This window comes from Strigops habroptila, chromosome Z (genome assembly GCF_004027225.2).
Source record: "Strigops habroptila isolate Jane chromosome Z, bStrHab1.2.pri, whole genome shotgun sequence".
In the NCBI taxonomy this organism is placed as follows: Eukaryota; Metazoa; Chordata; class Aves; order Psittaciformes; family Psittacidae; genus Strigops; species Strigops habroptila.
Genome location: NC_044302.2, coordinates 88,404,060 through 88,428,923, shown reverse-complemented (window position 1 = coordinate 88,428,923; position 24,864 = coordinate 88,404,060). Strand labels below are relative to the sequence as shown.

The window sequence follows — 24,864 nt, the reverse complement described above, 5'->3', positions numbered from 1 at the left end:
TTAAAATTAAAAAGGATAAAGGAAATTTCTTCTCTATCACACAAAATCCAAGCTGCTACCCTTAAGTGTCTTTCATTTTCAGCTCCATCACTGACAACAGACCTTGGGCAGCAGTGATGTCAGAAAGGACACCCATTTTTATGCATTTTATTAATTATCTTCCCCACAAGACTCAACTAGTAGAGATGTTTCCCAAGATCATCTTTCTTGAAATCCATCTTTCATGAAAATGCTTAAGTGCTCTGCTATTACTTTCAGTACCTAAATGCAGTACTGCTCGTCCCCAAAACGACATAATTGCTTATACAGTACTTCACTTTACAATCTGGTACTAGTGAAATTATCCAATGCATGACAATACTTCATACTTAAGTTTGCAAATACGTGGCTTTACATTATTCTCTTCAGTTAGCATTTGTCATAAAAATCTACCTACAGAATAAACTCCAAATTATGCATACAGGGTTTACATCAGATATATGTCTGTTCTATGCTATTCAAAGCCTAGTAAGGAATGTTTTTCTACAGTTAAAAACCAACCATTAAGAAATAAAACAGTTACCGGTTTTAAAAATCAATTACTACTTACAGGAAATAACTAAACACAGAAAACTGTACCATTCAAGTAACACTTAGGACATTTGTCAAAGCTTAGGCAGCACACAAATTAGACAAATGCAAACCAATGTGAAAATATAGCTTTTACTTGTACACTAACACTTAACAATAAGAAAACCACTGTTGCTTTATTCCAATTTTCAAATGACCACTTGGAAAAAACCTACCTTGTGCTGCTGCAACTGCATTCCTAGACTCTTCAATTGCCGGCACAATTTTCAAGCAGTCCTGATCTTTATTCCAAAGAAACAGATCTCCTGTTGTAAGTATTCCTGCCAACCAAGCACCTGTGTTCATCAGAGAAGAGATGTTTTTGAGGACATTATTGTGAAGGGCTTAGAATTACTTTCCTTCTATCTTAGAGTTCTAAAGCGGATAGTGAATCCTTTAGATATTCTACCTTTCTAAACTTTTAAAATTACAAATCAAATTAGTTTATAAAAGTACTTAACCATTTCTTGATGTAGTTAAAACAACTACATTTTTCAGCAATGACTGCAGGCGAGGGATTTTCTTCTTTGTCTTCCCTGATGCCAGGTTAATTTCATTTATACGTTTATCATCTAGAAGAAAAACAGCCTCTTTTTCCTGTTGAAAGAAAAAAAAAAGGGCATTTCATTTTTTAAAATATTATTTTCTACGTAAGCCTGGAAAACAATGCAGCAATAAAAAATGTTAGGGAAAAATAATTAAAAAAAGAAGAAAAAACCCCATGTTACAGCTGCAATTACCATATCAATTCCATTTTACGGGATATTTGCTTTACAGTACATCACATCTAGCATCACCCTACACTGGTAACGAATCTTGTTCACAGGTTTCAAACTAACTAATTTTGCAATCATTCAAAGTATCTCACCTGAACTATCTGCCAAGAAATGACAGCACAACAACAAATTAGACACAAGTTATCTCCCATTGTAGTGTTTAATTTAGGGAGATATTTTGCCAGTGATTTTAACAGAAGAAGGAACTGGTCTTAAGTGGTTACCTACTTAAACTCAAATCACACATCAGAAGAGAAAAAAAAAAAAAATATCAAAAAAGCTTAAGAAAGCATATCTTTCAACAGATGCAGGATGGTACGGGAAAAAACTTTTGTTCACAATTCCAACAATGTACTGTAAAGAAGGTTATGAAAAACTAGAAGCATCAAAACAACAATCTCATATAAGGAACAGATCTTTTGGAAAACAGAACCAAATGACTCCCCATTGTTTATCTGAGAAACTTTTAATCTCCTGCCTCCAGTCAGTACGACAGAAGAATAAAGATTTTATTTCAACAACTCTTAAGTAGGATACATTCAAACACTTCCTGAGGTATTTTGGGGTGGTTTTTTTTGGTGTTTTTTTTTTTTTTTTTTTTAACACACTCACCCCCCGTACACAGAAAAGCAAACTGTCAAATAATTAAAAACCTACTCTTTGCAAATTTTTATTTAAATAAAAAAAATGTTCATTACATTTACCTGTCCAATCCATGAGATGCGAGGCCACGGTTTTCTCTGCTTTATAGATGTAGAGATGAGAACATCTAGCTTAAACTCCATTCTTATTTAACTTCTAGGTAACCATTATAATGAAAAGCAAACAGGGGCTTTTTCACATAACGATAGACAATTTGAAGAAACAAAGAAAAAAAAATACAAGAAGTTTTCGTTATTTTGGGCGGTGGGAGTCCACACCTACAAGGTGGGAATCTACACACAAACTTTAACTACATCAGCTTCCTACTAAACACAACCAGAACTGGTGCTTACCTGTATTTCCAAACTAACCCGTCTATATTCGCGGAGGTAGCTCACCGGCTATTTGCAGTTCAGATTACACTGTTCCAGAAGGAAGCGAGAGAAAGACGCTATAAGACCAAGGACTTTGCTGAAAGCTCTAACACAAACGCAGAAAGCGAGGAGGACACACCACAGCCTCCTAACCGCGAGAGATCAGGGCCGGAGCACGATACTGGCAGCGCTCCTCGGATGCCACAGGAGAGCGCCCGCCCATCGCCTCCTGGGGGCCGTCTCGGGCCGCGGGGCGCCGGCGCGCCGGACACCCCCCACCAAAAAGGAACAGCATCCGCGGCCAGGCCGTGCCTCACCTCCGGGGGAGTCACTCGCGGGGGAAGGGGTCGGCGCAGTCCCTAAAGCGGAGCAGAGCGCGGGCTGCGTGGGGAGCGAAGCGGGAGAGACTCCACAACCACCCCACCGCCGCTTCTGCCCGGGGAGGCGCGGACGCGGCCCCTCAGGCTAACTCCGGCCCGCCCCGCACAGTGCCTCGCCCCGCCGCCGCCCAGGCCGCGCTCACCGACCCCTGCTCCAGCTGCCGCCAACGGCCGCGAGCCCAGCGCGGGAGGCGGAGCGCGGGCGTTGCAGCGCGCAGTGAGCAGCGCGCAGGCGCGGGCTCTGCCGCTGCGGTGAGCTCCCCTTAGCGGAGGAGCCGCTCCCAGCCCCTGTCCCGGCTCCCGCCTGCCCCTTCGGTCCGGACCTGCCGGCTGGGTAGGAGCCTCACGCGTCGTCACCAGGACTGGGAGACGGAGGGGTGAGTGAGAGTAAGAGACACAGCTGTAAGGGATTAACGCTATCAGATACAGGAATTCAGGTGATGTACAAGAGGGTGGGGTGAGCAGATGATCACTTCGTTTCATTCCCATGTAGAAATGCCTTTGATTCCGTTAAAGTAGCTATTCCCTCAAACCGGCGCTTGTTCCTCAAATCACTTAGTACCAAGCCCCTTTCCTTCCCTCTCTTAACCAGTCTTGTTCGAGAATGAGTAACACTGGCATAAAAGTTACTTCCTTTACTCATCACCATGTATTTCACCTGTTGCACTAATCCACCCATCCGTTCCTGATCTCAGGCTTCCATATTGCCCCAAATTTAAATCAGGAAACAGAACCCACTCTTTCTCCACCTGAGAGCAGAGCAAGTGCTGTGAAGTCATAAGGCAATGTCTACACTGAAATTACCTGCAATCATCTGAAAAATATCAGATAACTCTTGATACTCTTTGAAATGCTCTTACTTTGAAAAACTTGTAATATTGCCAGAGGCATTCTTATTCTATTAACTGGGAAAAAAAAGAGCTGAAACTCCTGTCTGTGTCTTGTACCTGTTCCCAACTCTTCAGTCATTTCTCCAGATCGAAAACTATAAATCAGATTACAGAATATGGCTCAACACAACATTTGCACAGCTTACATGCAAACATTAAAATTTAGAAATAAAAGTTAAATACATCAGCAAGACTTGGGACATCACTTGTATGGGGTATGAACTGAACTGTAAAAACAAGACCTAGGTAAATATACATGGCATCCTTGGTGTGAAACACAGCTAACAGCAGAAAGTAATTTGTAGTATCTAAAGTTACTGTACTTTCTTATGGAAAGATGCAAATCTTTTTCCCAGGACATACAGCAATTCCTCCATTCAAATACTTTGTGAGGGAATTTCAACACTGACAAAAGAGAAAAGCCGATATTAAGATTGCAGCTCTATTTTTATCTAACGAGGTAAAAAAAGAATTTAATTTACATACTACTTCACTAGGTGCATTCTCTGGCTGAAAACCATCATAATGTACCTGACAGTTCACAGAGAAAGAAACTTAATACTGTACTTTAAACAAAACTTCAGAGCATAGTAATCACATCTGGTAGTAAAGGTTGTTAAGTAGATAACTTGCATGTAAATGTCTTAATCTGTAAATTTTTCCCCCTAGTTTTTTAACACCTGTGATGTGTATATCAACTACTACTTCTGGGAGAAAAACCCAAGACTACATTCATCTACTCTGTAGGCATAATTTGCTTCTTTCCCCCATTAAAAAGTTCTTTGATTATTTACTTATGTGAAGATGATATTTGAGAAAGACTTAAGACCACCATGAACTGGTAATTTCTTGTGCATGTTATACAGAGTTTATGTTGTTGAATATGTACAGAATGCATAGCAGTAAACCAGACAAAACAGATTTCCTTGTAGGACAAGATTTTAAAATCTTAGGAAGCAGGTACAGGCTTTGCTCCTTTTAAGGAATATATACAATTTGGTGCTTGTGTGCATGCAATGGAAGTAGACAGAAAGAAGTCACTTCTTGACTACTTTATTTCATTTTGACAGATACAACATATTCATTAAAATGAGACAGGGAAAGTAATTTGATGGGCCTTCAATACTGTTCTTTCACTTGCAATACAAATTAGATTGCTAGTGTCTGCAGTTTCATCCCAAATATTCTACCTACAGAGGCACTCTCTGTTTCAAGTGAGAGTTATAAAATAATGATTCTTTGTTATTGGAAGACCTGGAAATAAAATCATGCGGAGTTATGATTACATCACTACTCCCTGGTATGACCACGTTTACAACCTGAATCATCTACATGTGCTTTTATCATCATCTTGCCTTCTGCAGTTGTCACTGCTTGTTTTGATACTTGTAAAAACAGCCATCAATTAGATTTTATATCCTACTTTTGTCCATTACTTCAAGTAAAGAAAAATATTTTCCAAATTTTTTAATCCTCAAGGGAAAGATCACACAATGTGTTTTATTTCAAGAGTATAAAAAAGCTTTCCATTGTTAAAAAATTTGGTAGTAAAGAAAATTTATTTGTCACATTTACATTCTACAATTTGTAGATACCTTTAGAATAGCACGAATACAGGCTACGCAATCTGTAACTGCAGCAGGAGATACAATTTCTGATGATCTGTTCTTCCAGAGATTCACTGCAGGCATTTCAACTTTCATTTCACAGTTCATTTTATTTGAGCTGCTGACTGTGTTATTGTATTACTCAATTAGTGGAGCCGTTCTAATTTAGCCTGTAGTGATTTAAAATTCCCAACAGTCGTCTGCACCATTAGCGTCGGGGTCATAGACTGAAGTTCAACCAGGTAGCAACTAACTGCATCCAAGCAAACATTTGTGAATTGTCGCCTGTAAAGAAACATAGAATAATGATGAGTTCCTTTTTGTTCCTGTATATTAGAATTAATCTGAAATAGAGTGAGCATTCTTTGAGTTTTGGTGCAATAACATCAGCAAGACATCTATGAGCTACTTTGAAGTATTTAACTTAGAAAAATAGATTTTTGAAATCTAATGCTTGTGACTAAGATATAATGGGAAAATAAATTCATCAAGACTGTTTATCTGGTATTAAATATAAACAATAAAACATGATTCCTAATAACAATGTGAAATATTTAATATTTAGATACTTTATAAATACAATAAATGTAAGTTATTTAGATAGTAACTTAAATATCTCAGTCTCAAAAACTCACGTATTAATATCTAAGTAGATTATTAGACAACATTCACTAAGTTATGAGAACTTTAAATCAGCTAACCATAAAAGCCCAACAAAGTGAGAAAAGATAGATGTAAACTATATGTGAACTGGGGCTATTTACATTTATATTTTCATATTTTCAAGTGATTCAGAAAAACATATGGTCAAAGGAGTTACCAAATATTTTTCTAGTCCAGCTCACTACTTCTGAGACAAGATAGTTCTGACTGAAGTTTGTATAGTTTATTCACAAAAGTTTCTGAAGCTAGAGGTTCCACAATATACAGGCAACTTACTCAAGTACATAGCTCTACTTCCAGGTAGAAACTTTTTCTGTCATTAAAACTGAATTCTTCCCTGTTGCAGACTAAGCTGAATTTAAGTCTCGGAGAGTGATTCATCAAGCAACCTTTTCAAAACAACTTGGGAAGATCTACCCCCATGTGTTTAGTCTTCTCTTTTCCATAGTACAAGAACTCAGTGCTTCTAGGCTTTCTTCATTAAACAGTTCACTCTTTCTTTCACAAAATGCCTAATTCTCATTTTTCTGCACTTCCTCCGATTCCCTCAAATTTGTCTGTACTACTCCTTAAAGTATGTTGCCAAAATTCACAAAATAATCCTCTCAGTCCCTTATGAATCTTCAGTGAAGTGGAGAAAATTATTTATATTGAAGCAGTTTATAGATAGGACCCTACAAATTTCCACCAACTGGTTTTGAATGAAAAATCTCAGTAGCCACTGCTAGGAAAGAAATACTTAATTCACTCAAAACAAAAGAAGAAAAGCTTTGGAGATTGCTGAAGTGCTGTGCTCTAGGATATTTTCTCTCTCTCATTAGTTATTAGAGTATAGTTGCATTTCTCACCTCAGAAGAACTCTGCTTGGATCATGTACATATGCTGATAATAATACATGAATACACTCTAAAAGGTGTAAAGGCTTTTTCATTCTATTCCAATATGGGTCCTAGAAAAGATTCCAAAATATTAAGGAGGCAAATACTAAGGAGACAAGGAAAAAATTGCCAGCTGAGGTAATTACTTATTCATTGTAACAAAAACATACGATAAATGGGAATCCTACTGTAATCTATATTAAGTCTATATTTAAGTACTATTTTGATTACTAAAACCATACGTGAATTTAACTTTCCATTACCCAACAGTCCATAAAGTAATAGATTTTTAGGAACTCCTTACACTCTAAGACACCTGGGTAAAAAGAATTTGGTTTAATTCTGTAAGCCTGTTCTACAAACCAAAAGTTAAAAATATGACTTCTTACTCTTTATGCCTATTGCGTCAAAAGATTAGACAAGATGCAATAATATAGCAAATTTTAATCATTAATAGGAAACAAATAAAATTTATATACTCAAGATACGTTGTTCCTTCTGCAACATGACAATTCTAATCCTATTTAATGCAAAGTCATCTTTAGGTAAAATAAGAGAATTAACAATTTTCTCCATACTTTAGGATTGAAGTGAATAAAATCAACAGGGGCAGGGAAAAGCATTAAGAGCCTCTGAGTCAAAAAAAAGAGCGCAAAAGCTCTGCGGCTGGTATTTTGATGTATCACACCTTATGTTATATTACGTTTCCTGTTAAAGGCAGACCTTAATAGTAGTTGAAAACAAAATCTTTATTTTGTGGATATTTTCCTTACCCGTGCTTTAAACAACTGGTCATATACTTCAAGCAGCCTTGGCAATGGCGTTCCAATTTCTTGCATGGTGTATGTTACAAAACCTACATCCCAGTTCAAAGTACAGACCTGTTGCTCTAAAAACTGCACTAAAAAATCTGCAGGACGAAAATAATGGGATGTTTAGATTCCAACTTGTTAATGGGAGTCTAGCAAAGAAAGGCATTTAAAAGCTATATACTCCAATTTTAATTTTCTGTCTTCCACACAGCTGGTATCTTTCTCTTATGAAACACATGTAACAGTTTCCCCGCTGAGAGAAAGATACGCAAAACATAGCTTAATATTATCTTTGGTGGTATAAATGCATGGAAAGGGATTAATTATATTAAGTGCCTTATTACAATTATGCCATGGAACTGTGCTGTAAAGAAAAATTAATTAACTTATATTTCAGCAGAAAAGAATATACTATCATTTCATTTGCTAGAATAGTCAGCAACACTACTGCATCTTTTATCATGTTGAAGTGTCAGTAACCATTAACAACGTATTGTTCATCACAAAATGTTTTTACAATACTAAAAATATATCATTCAGCACTAAATATTCTTTCACGATATTTTAATACTGTAAAAGAACATTTAGTGCTGAACAATATATTTTCCAGGGGTTTATATAATACCAAATTGTCAAAATAAAAAAGCATCTTAAAAGCAGAAACTCCAAAAAGGACTCAGAAACCTCCTGAATTCTTTTTTTAGAATCTCCCCCTGCAGATAGCAGTAGATACTTGAAGTGACAGCTGACTAAAATCTTACTATATGTATAAATACACATTTTTACTTTGTACTTTGATACATTACTTTTGAAAATGGAATCTGCAGAGCTATCCAAAAACAACTGTTGCTGCCTTCTAAGCTTCGCTTCCCATTCAGGGTGAAAAACCGTAAGTTCTGGTTTAATCCCTAGATAAATTCTAGAAAAAACTGCACATGTGAAAACTACAATGGTTTTGTAATCATACCTCATGATCAGCTCCATCATTACTAACAGTTTAAATTATTCGTGAAATTTTTCACTGTAGCTGAAGCAACAAATTACTACAGTAATTACATATCGTAAGCATGTAATTATGTATCACAAAATTGCTAATATTCTTTTAAGATTTTAAAAATTAGACATTTCTTAGGTTAAAACTTCTTTTAAGACGTTAAAAAGAAAGCTGAGACCCATTCATGTAAGGCGCATATTTATTTACTATGCAGGCTAAACAACTTGCCTAAAGGAAAGTAACGAGGTGTGCCAGCATATATCTTTCCAAGCAATACCATCTTCAGACTAAGTGCTTGCATTCTGTCATCAGGGCTCAGGGACAAACTATCGCTCAACTCTGAAAGTGAAAAGAAATCACATGAAGTTCAACATCTATACACAACTATACTGAGGTACTAACATGTCTAAATGTTACACTATTGTCAGTGAAAAATCAGCATGTGGAAGTGAAAATACAACATTTTCCGGGGTGTGCGTGTGTATATATATTTATTTTCACAGATTTTTGTTTCCTTGATGTTCAGTGCAAATGTACTTAAAAACAAACAAACCCCCCAAAACCCCACTACCAAACCCAACAGCAGCCAACTGTTAATCACTGTCAATGTTTGCACAGCGGAAACCTTGAGCACAAAATCAAAGTAAACAAACCACCACCACCCAAAGGAAAAACAAAGCCTGTGCCCAGTACTGTTCTGCTCTATAAACAGACAAAGCCCTTGCATTTCCACTCCTGTCAACATTATAAAAATTCTGATCTTCCTAAAGATTCTTTAATCTTTGTCACAATAAATTTAACTTTTTTATTGTAATTTCCTACTCATGAAATCATCACACAAAATTTTAAAATATTCTGAAGTCCATACATAATGGTATCTAAGAACAAGAAGGGATGAAATGACTTCTTAAACGGAATGCGATCCTTCAAGCCATACAAGCAATATGCTTCAACATACATGTAAAAATATTACTTTTCTGTCCTTTAGGCACAGAAATCAAAGCTAGTAACATTAAAGAACTACTAGGTAACTACGTTTATCAAATACAGAACAGATCAGAAAAAGATGCATCTCACTTGGACAGCGTATCAGTAGCAGCACATAGTCAAACTTAAAAGCTTTAATTATACCATTTTCCTACAGTTCTAGATTGTACCACTCATAGTCCATTAAGACTTACCTTTCTCAATGATTTCTTGCCAGAGAGTTTGCACCAAGATAGGATCAGAATGACCCGCACAATGTATAATTGCAAGCTTACACTCTGAGAGTTTAAAAGGGTCAGCAAATTCTCCATACAGCTGAAAAGAAAAAATTACCAGGTTTATATTGCGAGTAGGATAAAAATTTTTAAAATCAGCTTTTCTTTATTTCGTATGGTAGACAATAGACTAGTAAAGGTGTAACTTCAGTAACTGTTGTCAAACACTAGGTTTTTTACTACACTTAGTTTCCCTTCTTAAATACAATCTCCAGTCTTATACAAAGTTTCATTAATACTGCTAACTTTCTAACAATTTTCCCAATAAATGAAAAAATGCAAGAGACTTATTAGAGAAGATAAACACATGGAAGAAATTAAAGTACTGTAGATTGAAGGAGTGTCAAAGTACAGCAAAACACAAAGTATAGGGTAGCAGACATTCCAGAATTAGGAATGCCAAACTATTATTTTTCCTAGCCCATATATGATCATCCTCTGCAAAAAAATCCCCTCCCCCCAAAAATGTGATAAGTTGTTTTCTAATACAAACAAATTATCATCACCCTGGTTATATCCATCAGCTCAGCATCAAGCTGGGAGATTGCGTCTTGCACTGAAGAATGATGGGAATACTGCCGTTGTAATGTTTCTTGTATTTGAAGTTGAATCCTTGCAACCTTGTTTAGAAAGAAAAATACAGTATTTCTAGTCTGGATTAATTTTAAGTTTACAAATACACCCAGGCTTAATTTTACCTTAATTAAAAGTAGAAATGTTACCGTCTTATACCTGACAGTCTCCTATCAACTGCATAACTTTGCCACATCAGGAAGATAACACAGAAAACTGTTTTTACAGAATTGGTAATAAAAACATCATATTCCAGGATGACAAAGTGAAATAATGTATTCACAGTGTAGCTTAGATTAATAGTTTTCTTACATCCATTTTCTCTTCTAGTTCATGTAGGAATTCACCATCTGCAGCTACAGAGGACCTAGCAGTGGAACTTTTGGCACTCAAAATGGCACGTGCAATGTACTCAAGACGCTGCTGAAGTGAAATTTCTGTGCTGCAAAACAAATATTCAAAATATTAGTTTATTTTTCCCCCCCAGTTACCTCAATATAGGCAACAGATCACATATAATCCATACCTATGCAGGTCAGCCAACTTAGCCAAGATTCTGGCTGCATTACTAAAATTTCTGTTCTTTTCAAAATATCTCCACAGTAAATCCATGTAACGGACTTTGTTTTGGTCAAGCTTGGTCATCCGCACAAGGTAGGGCTCCAAAAAGGGGGCAGTAACCTGCAGAAGTCATAAAGATAACATTCATATTCTTGCTGTCTCCTCTTTTTTAAAGCATCGGCATTATTACAATTAACTTCCAGTTCTGTGGAACCCTCTGACAAATTAATTCATTGTAAAGAGATGAGCTCACCTGTAATAATTTGTCTGCCAAGTCAACTTGTATCAACCAGTTGTAAAGTGCAGTACTGAAGAGTTCATCTGTGGAACGCTGAGCCAGCTTTAGCATTTGTTCAAACTAAGGGAAGAAAAGGCCAAAGCTGTTATTCCAGAAGTGGTTAGTTACATCGAGCACTGAATATATATGGGACAATACTTAGGTTCACATTATTTGCATGTCATCATTTCTATGAAAACTCGGTACATAAAGCTGCCAATTCATGGCAAAGCTTGACTTTTATCTACTTTGCTAAACTATTCTGTAATTATTTTTTTTTTAAATATTAAATCCTACACCCCTTCAAATAACACTTTTTTATGGAGGGCAGTAATAATTTTGAGTTTCTTACATGGTGCCCTGCTTCTTCATTGCTTAGCATATTGGGGTCAGAGGACAGCACTGGAGGACCTGGCTTTTTGGGTACGCTGGGAGACTGAGGAGCAGCTTTACTTTGATTCACCAACTCTTGAAGGGTGTCAGTGATACACTTGTAGCTGTTCAATCTGTGAACAGAGCAAAAGAAAATAAAAGCCTTACAATTACTATTGCAATTATCTATAAAATACCCTTCTATTATTATTGTATGCCTTTGCAAACACAATTTCTGAAATTTCAAAAGGTCACAAATTACTGTCAGCTAGTTGCCACAATCTAGTTTGCTCTCAATCATCTTTCTAACAAGTATTTCTGTAATGTTCAGATCACAGCGTTTTCTGCATCTATCAGTTTACCCTCTGTTCCAGATTAAGTTGATACCATATTAATAATAATCAAGGAGAGCATGCTGGGCAAAATGATGTGTACTATGTCCCTTAATATAAAAGGGACACATGTTTGTCAGTACCCTGCATACCTTCGCCAAGGTACCTTTCCAATCACTTGAAAAAAAAGCACCTCATATAATGGCAGTAATGTATCCTGAATACTTGCCTCTCTTGAAAAGCTTGAAGTCCAACAACATCCTCTTCTGGTTCTCCATTCTTATAGAAATGAAGGCCAAGACCTTGGGGATCTTTCTTCTCAGCAGCTGTAAGAGAAAGTTCCACTACTCCCTCATAGAAACGCACTAAGGGAAAAAAAAAACAAACAACAAACCAACCAAATTTCACCATTCGCTATTAAATCTATGACAAAATGGTGACATCAAACACTTCTCATTTTAGCAAGCAAGAAAAAATAAACCCTATTTGCTCGGGTCTGTGTCATATAAAAGGTTACACCTGTACCTAACCTGTGGGATTATATGCAAGTTTGAAGTTACATATTTATAGAGGCTAAAGTCTTAACTGTTACAACAGTTATATCCACATCTAAATAATGTACTAGCTTCTAATGCACAAAACAGGATTCAGAATCATCTTTCAAACAGCATATTTGATATGAAACCTTATCTGCAAAATACAGTCATTCACCCCCTGCTTACATACAGCCTGACAATTTCCCTAAAAATATTTTTACCACATATATGAAAAAAATGGACAGTGCAATATGAAATAAGTGGAAGAGAATATTTTTATACAGAAGTGGTTTTTTGGTAGGTTGGTGAAATCTAGAAAGGCTTTAAACACAAACAGTTAACAAATACTAATTGCAAGTGTTATTAAAAAACTGTTTATGGTAAAACACTATAAAATGAGTTGAAAGTTAGTAAACAAAACAAACAAAAAATAAGATGACCCCAAAGGATACTACAGATACTCTTTGCCAGAACATGATCAGTGATTTTCTCTTACCTTGCCTATACTGTGCACAAACATTAGCAAGGTCTACTTGATTGCTGATCTTCTGGTACTCTTTCAGTGACTCTCTTAGCATCTTCTCTTTTTCCATTCTGCTTTGAGCCTGTCGAGAGCGCTGAAGCAGTTCATTTGCCTACAGTCAAGTAATGGGAAAATGGAAATTATTCACATGAACACATCATGGATAGTGTTAACGATTTGTTACCATACCAAACTTCAAAGCTGAAACAACAGAAACGACATCCTCTCAAAAACACTATCACTTGATAACACTAAATTTCCAGCAGAAAGACTGAACAGCAGCAGTAGAGAGAAGGGCTTAGGACTTAACCAAGTGGTTCCCCATTCTCCCCTCACCAGTTTCTTTTTCAAATTTATTTGAAGAGCATCTAAGATTACAGTTCTTAAACAGTTCTCTTTTGATAAAATTGAAAAGCTCAACATGAGCAGGCAGTGTGCACTTGCAAGCTATCCGTGTCCAGAGCTGCATCAAAAGGAGTGTGACCAGCAGGTTGAAGGAGGTGATCCTCCCTTCTGCTCTGGTGAGACCCCACCTGCAGCACTGCATTCAGCTCTGGGTGCAACACCACAAAGGGAATGTGGACCTGTTGGAGTGAGTCCAGAGGAGGTCATGAAGATACTCTGAGGGCTGGAGCACCTCTGCTATAAAGACAGGCTGAGACAGTTGAGTTTGTTCAGCCTGAAGAAGAGAAGGATCAGGGGAGACCTTAGAGCAGCCTTCCAGTACCTGAAGGGGCCTACAAGAAAGCTGGAAAGGGACTTTTTGCAAGGTCATGTAGGGATAGGACAAGGGGGAATGGCTTTAATAAGGTGAAAGAGGGGAGATTTAGATAAGATGTTAGGAAGACGTTCTTTACTGTGAGGGTGGTGAGGCACTGGCACGGGTTGCCCAGAGAAGTTATGGCTGAAACTTCTGTCCCTGGCAGTGTTCAAGGCCCGGCTGGAAGAGGCTTTGAGCAAACTGGTCTAGTGGAACGTGTCCCTTCCCATGGCAGGGGGCTTGGAACAAGGTGATCTTTAAGGTCCCTTCCAACTCAAACAATTCTATGATTCTATGAAATTCCATGAAATTAGGAAACAGACAGAAAACAAGAGACTATGCTGAGGAAAGCCTGGAGTAAGAACACATTTTATCAACATCAGTACAGTTTTATTAGACATAACACTTGAGATAAAGACCCTATGAACACTACAAATAACTGCAAATGCTTCCAACCAGAGTTCACATAATTTTCAGCATTAATCAACTACAAGATACAAATATGCACACGACCTGCCTTCCTTACTTCTTGTGCTCCTGAAACTACTTGAGCATAACTATTTACAAGCTGCCCAAGACATCTCATTTAAACATGCTCTAAAGTTGTGTTTTGGTGCCATCAAATCTGGAAGCATGCTCACCTTGGAACATACGGCATCATCAGTGCTATAAAGAAGAGGACAGATATCTTGCAAATGCGCAATGATGCCATCCACAGCAGCGTTATCTCTGATGTAACAGTTTACGAGAGAAGCAATCAGTGCTCCAGTCAACTCTCTGTCTCTAATTACCAAGTCTTTAAAAGCAGTAATCTTTAGATGTTCTTGAAGTTCCTGAAGATAGACAGAATTTCATTATTTACCAAAGTTTGTACTTTATTCTGTTTAGAAACATCACCATGTGGCAGCAAAATTAACTGTTTTCCAATAAATAAAAATATACAAAACTCCAGTGTACACAGCACAAAAATTTATTTAAATGAACTATTTAAAATACACATTAAATAGCAAAATGGAAATAATAAAGCAAGCCCTATCAGTGAAGGCACTAGACTCTAGGATGCCAAAGGACAGAGAGAACTTCTCTCAGCAGACTGCTATCTTCCCTATGTGTCACTTTCGTTTAAGTTATCTGTAAGAATGGAATTAGCAGTTCTCCTTACTTTATAGGACACTGTCAGAATGCACACCCTATAAAACAAGTATATCACAGATTTTAATAATCTGAGTACTGTCATAGGTGAAAACAAAGACAGATACATAAAAAGGAACAATTTTAAAAGTTTGAGGTCTGTGCTCTTTATGGTTTTTTATATTAAACTACATTGATGTTTATTAATTTTTTTTCTTATTAGGAATATTTGCTCACATACAGTTGCCAGTAGTGGCTGTGTAGTTTCTATGGATGTTCACGAGAAGCAAGAAAATACTACTACAAAAATATTATTACAAAACCTCTGAAATTACTGGTGATAGAATAAAAGACTGCATGGTACTGTGTTACCGGCTGGGTTTAAACCACGACACCTGGTCTAGTTGACCTTGATTTGAGCAGAGTCAGGCAGATAATCTCCAGAGGTCAATTCCAACCTCAGCTGTTCTGCAATACATTCTAGACCCCTACTTACACAAAAGTGCAAGGGTTTCAGACTTTACAATCCTATTGCTCTCCACTGTTAAACCTTTACCAACAGTAAGGCAAAGAGGGAATTCCTCTTGGCTGGACAACATTGGTCTATTAATTTCAGCACAATTTGCACATCGTGCTTAAGGTGACAACACAGTGATTACAAAACCATACTCATTATTAACTGTTAAGAAAAGTAAAATAAAATCTATTCTGACACTTCAAAATAGGGTGACGAGGTCAATACTTCAAGTCAGCCTCTTAAAAATAAACACTTGCAACCCAAATTAAAATCTGTATGTGGTTTAAAATTAATTATATATTTCTCAATGAATTAAAGAAATACTTCTTTGAGAATATTTAGGTATCGGAAGAAAGTCAGATATTATATACAAAGAAATTAAAATCATATGATTCAGCTCGTACCTTCTGAAGCTCACCTACAACAACACTGAATTGGTGCTCACACAGCAACTTCCACAAAGCCAATGCCTGGCAGGTTTTGCGAACAAGCTGCTGGATGCCTTGAAGTGAGGTCTTCTCAGTTAGCTGTGCCTCAGCTGAAAAAACAGAGAGATTGTCAATAAATAACCGTTTTACACATTTCAAAGTGGCATGCAAATTTTTGAGCTTCTACAATAACAATCTCCTTAAATTTCTTTTTTTTCTCTCCTGTTCCTGATTAATGCTGTTTAGCTCTCTCTGGAGGAAAGTGCTACATTAAAATTTCCTCAAAACATACAGTATCTGTTAACATTTCTTTCAAACATTTAAGTGTAGTAAGATGTTTTGTACTCACTGAAAGAATACTATGGGCACACTTATTACCCGAGTGAAACACAATTGCACCAGTTCATGTATTTACTTTTGAGTGCTTTCCGTTCAGAAATGGGGCAGCAATAATTATATTGTGTCATTTTAGCAATCCAAAAGGGTTTATGGGCTTTGGAATGCACAAAAAAGGAAAAAAAAATAAAATTAAATGTCTACCAAATTCTCCATAATGACTTAACCCTCCCTCCTGCCAAAAAAACCCCCAAATCAAAAAACCTTCCCACTACTGAAAGTGAGCATTACATTGATTAATGTCAAATCTGTATTGAATAACAGGTATTTTTACTCAGAGGTTTTTAACAAGAAGGGTGAGAAAGGCAAAATCCAAATGCACCATTCCCTCATACTTCCTGTTCAGAAGTAATTGCATACCATGGTATTTCCTCTGGAGTTCTTGCTGGACTTGCTGAGAACTTCCACCATCAGGCCGCATAAAACCCAGGAACCTCTGCTGCAGATCAGCTGCTGTGCCGAAACTGCAATTCAAATTAAAAAAATGTTAATATTAGAAATACTGAATCTTTTAAAGATGATATCTAACAACTCATTTTTAGCATCTGAGTAGTTGAAGCTGGAGACCATACATATACCTTCAGTTCACCACAGACACACATGGTATATTTTTTTCAAGAGGTGAATGTTAAATACCACTACTAAACTTAACACAATTAATAATACCTTGGGTTTCCAAGGGCTCCTACTGTAGCAAACTGAGAATTTCTATCCAGAAATTCTTGTAAACCTTTTAGCTCTTGCAGTACACATTCCAGCACATGGGATGGAACACTGCTTTCCACCTGCAAAAGAAAACAGACTTCTTTACAGAAAGCTTACTTTCCAAACATTTACAATTTTAAGCTAAAGCCACTAAAAATACAAACACAGAGAGATTACAACAAGTAACTAGAATAATAGTAATGCTGCCACTAGAGCACTACATTGTTATACCACAGTCACTGAGATGAGGGGACATATGTGAAGAGGCAATAGTCCACTAAACATACACAGTATTCAAGATGCCACCTTCTTTGCCCTTCTGATACCCAAATAAGCTGTGTTTTACTATATGCAACTCTGAACTAAAACAACCACTGAGCACTGCTAAGACACAGTGTATAACTGCCAACATCTTCCAGAGTCTCTCAGTTACCTTATAACTGGAGGAGGAAAGCTCATGTAGCAGTTAATTTGCATTGTTGAAATTACTCAGTTCAGGATTCCATTAACATACACATTAACATACAGAAAAGATATTGTTATTTTGATCATGGACAAAAAGTGAAACACTAAGATGTTATGTCAGGAAGATGCTGGACATTTGTTTTTATACCCTCACATAACTGCGACGCTTCTCTAACTCATTTCATTTTCAAGCTTTGTCTGGAGGGGGTAAGCAGAAATGAAAGAAGTGCAATCACTGAACATGGATAAAACTGGCCACTGCCATTTAACAACACAGATCAAATTACAGTTAGGTTTCCTAAAAAGTAACATTGAAAAGAGTAGCTTAAAAATATTTAAAACCTAAAATTACTCCTCAGTTAAGAGCACAGGACTTAAGAAAACATTGAAATGACAATGGTTTTTTTTCTTATCAATTTATAATTGGGAACATAAGTATAATGGGGCTTCAGACATACACTATAAGGAACTTTTAAAAATACAAAATTATCTTTTACATACTGCAACAACTTCTCGATTGCCACTTTTGAAAACTCTCTCCACAACTATACTGCCATCCCAAATATTTCTGCAACACAAAAACCAGTACTGTGTTAAAGATATGTTAAATGCCAAGTAATTTAAGTATTGTATAATTTCTTAAGAAAGAAATGGTAAGGTTTTTTACTTCAAAGTCTAAAATAAGGATTTAATTTGAAGGACAAACATTCAAAAAAGTTATTATTATACATTTCTGAATGGTACGGATATAGATAATTGACAAAGTTTCAAATTTTAAAACTTTAATCATACTTTAAATATAGGCTGGTATTATTCTCTGGACATAAAAACGTACGCAAGCAAGTGTCATAATAACCCAACAAGCATGCAGAAAGATGACTAACACGTGAAGAGCTCTTTTCTTGCTTGGGGTGTTTTAGCAACATGGGACTCAAGATCCAAGTAACAGAATCCTCTTTAGTCTTGCTTCATTGCACTGATTTGAGTATTCTGTTTAAAGCTTCTTAACGGAAAATACTTCAAGCCAGAACTTGGATCCTGTAAGTCATTCTGCATTTCTGTTTCATCCTTTAGGAGGAGTTTGAAACATACAGCTCATAGGTTTGAAAAAAAAAAAAACCCCACAGGTTTCAGAGTTGTGCATATACACTCCATTGCTGGATCAATATCTAAGCAAATTTCCTGTCCCAGCCATTCACTGAATGTATTATTATTAAGAGAGCTGAGAAGAGAAGGTATTATATCAGTAGGTACTTCAAACACAACATCAGAATGCACTTTACTGATTTCAAATTTAAATGCTATTAAGATAGGATTCACCACCTACAAGCATTAAGGGAAAGAAAAACTATGGAACAAATTGAGTGACAGAATCTCTTTTTATACAAAAACCTCACCCTATAATCCGTGCGAAGTATATGCAGATGCCATTGTGCCTTCCAGAAAATACTATCTCAGGACCCATCATTCCAGCACCAGGGTGAGACATTGAATTCCCAGAAGGATATATGGGAGTAGACATATTACGAGGTTGTAAACCTAGGGTACAAGTAGTTAACTATTACTCATTCGAATGCAAATAAAAAAGCCTAGTTGAAAAAAAAAAAAAAAAAAAAAAAAATTCTTCATTTGTCCAACAAAGAAAGTGTTACCTTGCCCAGGTGGTGTCAAAAAGCTAAGATTAGGATATGGAGTATCAACAGACAAGGAGGAACCTAAAAGGGGAAAGAAATAAAGGTACGTTTGTTTAAAATAACCAACCAAAACTGAACCAAGTATAACCCATAAAATCCCTGTGCAAAAGCAGCGAAGGTGTTAAATCAAGTACTTTAAAGTTAGAACCATTCCAACAGTTTTTATTTACAGTTAAGTACCAGACTGCACTCACTTCATCAACCCAACACTCCATAAGTGATCCAAATGGATAGGCTTCCTTCAAGAGCAGTTATTAAGCTTTTTTTTTTCTCCCAGCATTCACGTGTTGTTTATTGCACACCATCTGTTTCCTGCAGTGAATACGATACTGTCCATATACTACTTCTTTTTCTGTACATTCTGACTGCTCCCAATCCTGATATGGGCACCTATTCTCAAAGCACTCCCTTTCAGTCATTTAGATCTTTCCAAAGAATATGAATTTTACCTTCAAAGCAGCTCAAAGAAACTGGTATTATTGCTCTTAATTGTTACGTAGGGCAGTTGAATAAATACCACAGCAACACTGTTAACTTGGAACATTCAGTTTGAGACTGTCCACAGACTTAGATTCAGCTGAACTGAATATTCAACCCTTCTGCAAATTAGGTCTGAATACCTAACTTAAAACCCCAAAATCTCAGGAACACATGTGGTCATCTACAAAAATGTCCATGTACTATCAGCACGTAAGATGATACATGACAGAAAGGGCAAGAAAAGCGTCATGCTGGAAGTCTGGCTTTTATCAAAGAATCTCTCTCTTGCCTTAATCACTGCAGTTCTCTAAATCTGGCAACACACAACTGCAAAAAGGATAACGAAGTCCTTCCCTAATCAGTGCAAATGCATTCTCGGAGCACATTCTCCTGTGTGCCAGGCAAAGCACAAACTTGCAGAAAAGCAGCATGCGAATGCATGCAGCTAGACTTTCAACAGTGAGAACAAGAGGGAACCAAGTTAAAGGTGCCTGGCCTTTTAATGCTAACATTATTGTAATGCAGTATAGCATGCAAAACTTCAAGGTGTTTTAATCTATTTCTGTCAGTGCTGTCTGACCCACCACACAGGACCACAATATCAGAATCTTAATTTCACATGATTATTCTCTACCCTTTGAGCAAACGGAGTAAGGAGTAGCAGAAGAATGGTGCCATCTTCCATGTGGAGCTGACACTGAAGCAAAATGGAAAAATGTGTTTTGATACTAAATTTCAAAAGGCATGTATAACAGAAAATGATAAAAATATTTAAACATTTAGACTTGGGAAAAATGCATTTACTTCTAAAGGGAGTCACCATGTTGATTACAGAGCTTCCTATAACTTCCCTCACACCTTACTTTCATTCTCAGTCTGCTCCTAGCAACTGCTCTCCCCATAGTCGCTGCCCTCTCCAACTCAGATTTCATTTTACATTCTTACGCCTTGCCTCAGCTCCTGCCCGTATTGCTATTGTTCTACAATATCAGGCTTGGAAAGTGATGCCATTGATGCATTAAAAAATGCCACTGCTCTTGGTGTTTTTAATACTAATTAAGAATTCTGAAAAAAGGGTCAACTGTTTTTCCAGAACTCCATCCCAGTTCAGCATACCTTTCTCCAGAACTTATGAATTTGGGTACATGTCAAAAATGGATTGAAATGGAATTTCTTTGTATCCCAGGCAATCAAGCTTTTTCCCCCCAAGTCTGATGTGTAAAATGGAATGCTACGTATCAGATAAAGGTAAAAATCTTAGAAATTAATGAGCTCCTGATTAAAAAAAATAAAAAAATCATTAAATTCGGTAATTCAAATCAAAAGTTCCAAATTCATAATTTCTTTTTTAAAAAACCCGGAGATCTGGAATTGAGTAAATCCTGAAGCAATGTAGAAATTTAAGTGAATCTGGGTAATACAGAAAGGCCTCCACTCCAATAAGCATCAAATTCTGAGGAGAAAGAGCAGACGCTATTCTCATCTGTAGGTGGCACTCAAGCAGAAATCAAATGTTGAAGCTAGAGCTTTTACAGGAAGAAATCACTCCAAAAGACTAACCCATTTCTTGACCAAACCTTTTGTTTTCTTCTCACAAGCAGTACTTGCAGAGGTGTGACGATAACACTGTCAGAAGATACTCTGTTACAGCCACAGAACAGTCTTTGTAAAGTTTGAACTACAGTATTGATAAATTGTTCTCTGGCTGCTGAAGGGCCTCTGGCAGCAACAAATGCATACCTGTTTCACATAATCTGAACAGATTAAATGCAACATTCAGACAGATTTTGAGATTACATCACCCTCTCACTAACTCCAAAAATCAGTCAAGAGAAATGGAAAAAAAACCTGTAGTTAATTAGACAATGAGTGGAAAATCAAGGACTATTTCAGATAAAAAGAACACAGTACTTGTGAGGAGACAAAATACAACATACTTAAGGAGAAAAAAACCTATCCAAACCATGAAATGGCTGCTACTTACTCATAGGAACAGGAGAACCGGGAATAGGTGCGATGTTGCTTGGAGCTGATGAAAATCTCATTTGTGCTTCTCCACCATACCTAAAGTTTATATGAAAAGACAAGAATTCCTCACACTTCATATGAGTTCATTTAATTTTCATGTCTTTGAGGATTAACAGCAATTTTGAGGGTCTTTTAAAATGGGGAATAAAAAAACATTAGCATAACATTTCAGAAATATTTCTGACTCTGTGATACTTTTGTCAGAAGAATATAATTTCTATTCATGTCTCTCCTGTAGTGCTACATGAGCACTTTGTTACATCTTTTGCTTGCTAACGCCCATCTCTCTAAAGTTACCCACATTTTCTGTCAGGTAACAAAGAGCAAATATTCACAGCCTACTGAGAAGAGATGACTGGATATAACACTGGCACAAGTTCTGCAAAAGAACAAGCAAGCTTTTGCGAACACAACATTCAAACTCTTGCACAAGCATACAGTCAAAGCTGCACATTTTATCATCACTCTCAACAGCTGTATCTTACCAAAACCCTCTTTTCCTCCAGACTACATGCCCTGTGAGGACAGCCAAGATACCTACAATATACCAAGTTGTTTAAGGCAACTGGTTAAAATATACATATCTGCATCATACCTAAGATATGCAGTACTTAATATAATAGATGACAAATGAATCCTCCAGAGTGGAGGCCAACATTTCGTCACTGAATTTGTAGTGAGTTGGTCTCATTAAAGATACTTCTACACATTGCACTTCAATGAACAGAGGCACTGTGAAGTATAGATAACTGCATTTCAAACAGATCAAACTTTTCAGTAGCCTCCTCCACATGTGGAATACAAGCATCCAAGAGGAGTATTAAGCAGAAATCATTACAGGAAGCTTCCTTTGTTTATGAGCCCTAAGTTAGTGCAAAAGCATATTCTACCAGGTTTAACAAGTCTGTGCTTATTTTGAAACAGTGCTTGCTGAGGCAGCATGTTAAAGAGCCCGTACAATTACCTACTGGGTACAATATTCTGAACCACCCACAGAATTGAAACTTACCTGAAGAATGCTCGAGTGGCCCAGGCAGATACTTCTCTATCACACGCAGCATTAGAACACGCCAAGATAAGGCAAGTGGCACAGGCCTGATCCTCCTAGAGCATATTATATTATTAGTGTAACAGCTTTTATCAAGTTGATAAGAAATATATAGGAGTTATATTGCTCAGTAACTAAACAGTAAATACTTTTTGCATCATTTTATTTAGATGGCCAGGAAATCAGTTCTTCCCAATTAATATAGACAGGAAGTGAATTACAGTGAGGCATCCCCCTATAGCAGGTGAGTTTCTGTTACAGTTTTTGCAAACTTGGTATGATTACTGGTAGGAAACAATCCCCATGCCTGTCACCTAAGTATGAGTAAGATTCATGCATTTTCTACATCAACATAAATTAAGAAAACAACTATACAAATAATGGTTTGCATATTCTAATGGCATCTTAAAATATCACTAAGTATATCCTATCGAAGTACAAGAGAGTAGATTACAGTGAAAATTCCCTACAGATACTAATCAGTACTAGTCAAAACTGTAATTCGTGACAGCTTCCTTCATGCTTGTTTATTATTTGCCTTAAATAAAAAAAACCAGACCAATACTACACATCTTACTGGCCTTCAAAATGTAAAAACCTCTTGTAGTGGTAGGAATTTAGCCTTTTTAGAAACTCTTCCTCCCCTACTCTTAGACGAATGCTTTTCCAAAGCTAAGAACTGCATTATGCTCCTGCATACAAGACATGGGAATTTTAGGAAAAGCGAATTACACTTACATTTTTAGCTACCATAAAATGAGAAGTTATTCTTATTATACAATCTTACATAGACAATATAGGAGGAAAAGCTGATACTTTAACCAATGTATGATATGTTAACTAGATGTTTATAGCAACAACAAAAAATGATAAAGAAAGTGATTATTTACATAAATAATATTAATCTTCCATTTTTCGTAAAAGGTCTAAAGTTCTTACCTGATGCAACTTGAAAAATCTTTCAATCTCTTCTCCATCTCCACCTATATTGCTGACAAGCAGATGGCGCAGCTGATCGACGGGTCTGAGTTTATGAAACATAAAGCTCCCCTAAAAGTAACCCAGAATAAATCAGAATGAAGCTGTCTTTACTCTGGCCGTCCCAACACCTGCTTCCCACAATGCTTATCTTTAGCATTCTGAATTTTCTTTGGCAGATCAAAGTATAACATGAGTGGTGCCTAAAGCCCAGTTCCCATTCACATGCAGAAAATCCTCCAGTGAGTCTAGGAAAGGCTAGAAACACACTGCAAAGGCTATGAACTTCCATAAACTGAGTTAATTTTGCTGTTCTTAGCCTAACATGAAGCATACAACATAAACATATGGTAGTATATACAGGACAGCAAGGCTTTATGTATCTTGCAAATCCTCAAAACCATCTGGAAAATATGCTTGAAAAATTCAGGATCAAAGTCATGGCAAGACTCTAGACTCAATCATCTTGCCTGCATCCATACTAGCTATGGGAGAGGGTCCAATCAGTGCCTTTAACAAAATAGCTGCCTTTAAAAAAAGGCAGATTTAAGTCTAGAAATTACAAGACATTAATGATTAAGCTTTTCTTTTTAATTTGCTTGTCAGTTAAGGTACTTAAATGACCTAAAATACTGCAAAATGTAATCAGAAAAGAGAATTAGGCAAGTTATTATCTTTTTTCTTTTTGTGGGTTTTGTTTTTTAAGAAGCCTTAAAAAAAACAAAACAAAACAAAACAGAACCTTTGGGACCTCTATGACAAAGATAAAAATTATTTATTGAAATTCCAATTGCCAACAGTATTACTCGAGCTATTTTTTCTGGGCAGCCAAATGTTTGTTTCAACTTCATATAATCATGAGTATAACCAAGGTTCTAAGAACTTCTCAGATGATCTGTACTGCAGCAGTGTCTGGAGACCAGTAAAACCTGTTGATACGCTGAACCAAAGAAGCTGGCTCAAAAGCTTTGAGTAAATTTAAGTAGAATCATAGAACGGTTAGGGTTGGAAAGGACCTTAAGATCATCTAGTTCCAACTAGTTTCAGCAGTCTTCTTCCTTAATTCTTTTTATGTTCAGAATATAATCCTTAAAACATATCCAGAACGAATAACCATTTACAGGTTAAGATCAGACTTCCAACTTTATATTTCCTCTACCGATTTCTTGTATC

The 24,864-nt window shown here is 36.7% G+C and overlaps 2 protein-coding genes across 3 annotated transcripts in view; both read right to left on the bottom strand.

Moving 5' to 3' along the window:
* CPLANE1 (ciliogenesis and planar polarity effector 1) overlaps window positions 1–2,844 on the bottom strand; it is a 60,181-nt gene extending 57,337 nt beyond the window's left edge. Inside the window, exons 1-4 of the mRNA XM_030512486.1 lie at window positions 2,381–2,844; window positions 2,090–2,217; window positions 1,071–1,206; window positions 786–905 (exon numbers count right to left, since the gene is read on the bottom strand). Of these exons, the coding sequence (XP_030368346.1) occupies window positions 786–905; window positions 1,071–1,206; window positions 2,090–2,170 (337 nt within the window). The 5' untranslated portion in view covers window positions 2,171–2,217; window positions 2,381–2,844. The remainder of the gene's footprint in view (window positions 1–785; window positions 906–1,070; window positions 1,207–2,089; window positions 2,218–2,380) is intronic.
* Window positions 2,845–4,708: 1,864 nt separating this feature from the next.
* Window positions 4,709–24,864, bottom strand: part of NUP155 (nucleoporin 155) — a 29,541-nt gene continuing 9,385 nt past the window's right edge. The window contains exons 14-35 of one of the 2 annotated variants that reach the window (XM_030512484.1): window positions 23,653–23,763; window positions 22,675–22,769; window positions 21,622–21,701; window positions 19,116–19,178; window positions 18,861–19,002; window positions 17,965–18,031; window positions 16,960–17,078; window positions 16,654–16,757; window positions 15,874–16,007; window positions 14,463–14,654; window positions 13,035–13,173; window positions 12,232–12,367; window positions 11,651–11,804; window positions 11,275–11,379; window positions 10,987–11,141; window positions 10,773–10,902; window positions 10,394–10,507; window positions 9,807–9,927; window positions 8,854–8,964; window positions 7,593–7,729; window positions 6,790–6,890; window positions 4,709–5,563 (exon numbers count right to left, since the gene is read on the bottom strand). In XM_030512484.1, the coding sequence (XP_030368344.1) occupies window positions 5,425–5,563; window positions 6,790–6,890; window positions 7,593–7,729; window positions 8,854–8,964; window positions 9,807–9,927; window positions 10,394–10,507; window positions 10,773–10,902; window positions 10,987–11,141; window positions 11,275–11,379; window positions 11,651–11,804; window positions 12,232–12,367; window positions 13,035–13,173; window positions 14,463–14,654; window positions 15,874–16,007; window positions 16,654–16,757; window positions 16,960–17,078; window positions 17,965–18,031; window positions 18,861–19,002; window positions 19,116–19,178; window positions 21,622–21,701; window positions 22,675–22,769; window positions 23,653–23,763 (2,649 nt within the window). In that variant the 3' untranslated portion in view covers window positions 4,709–5,424. The remainder of the gene's footprint in view (window positions 5,564–6,789; window positions 6,891–7,592; window positions 7,730–8,853; window positions 8,965–9,806; window positions 9,928–10,393; window positions 10,508–10,772; window positions 10,903–10,986; window positions 11,142–11,274; window positions 11,380–11,650; window positions 11,805–12,231; window positions 12,368–13,034; window positions 13,174–14,462; window positions 14,655–15,873; window positions 16,008–16,653; window positions 16,758–16,959; window positions 17,079–17,964; window positions 18,032–18,860; window positions 19,003–19,115; window positions 19,179–21,621; window positions 21,702–22,674; window positions 22,770–23,652; window positions 23,764–24,864) is intronic. The other variant, XM_030512485.1, reaches the window with a different exon arrangement.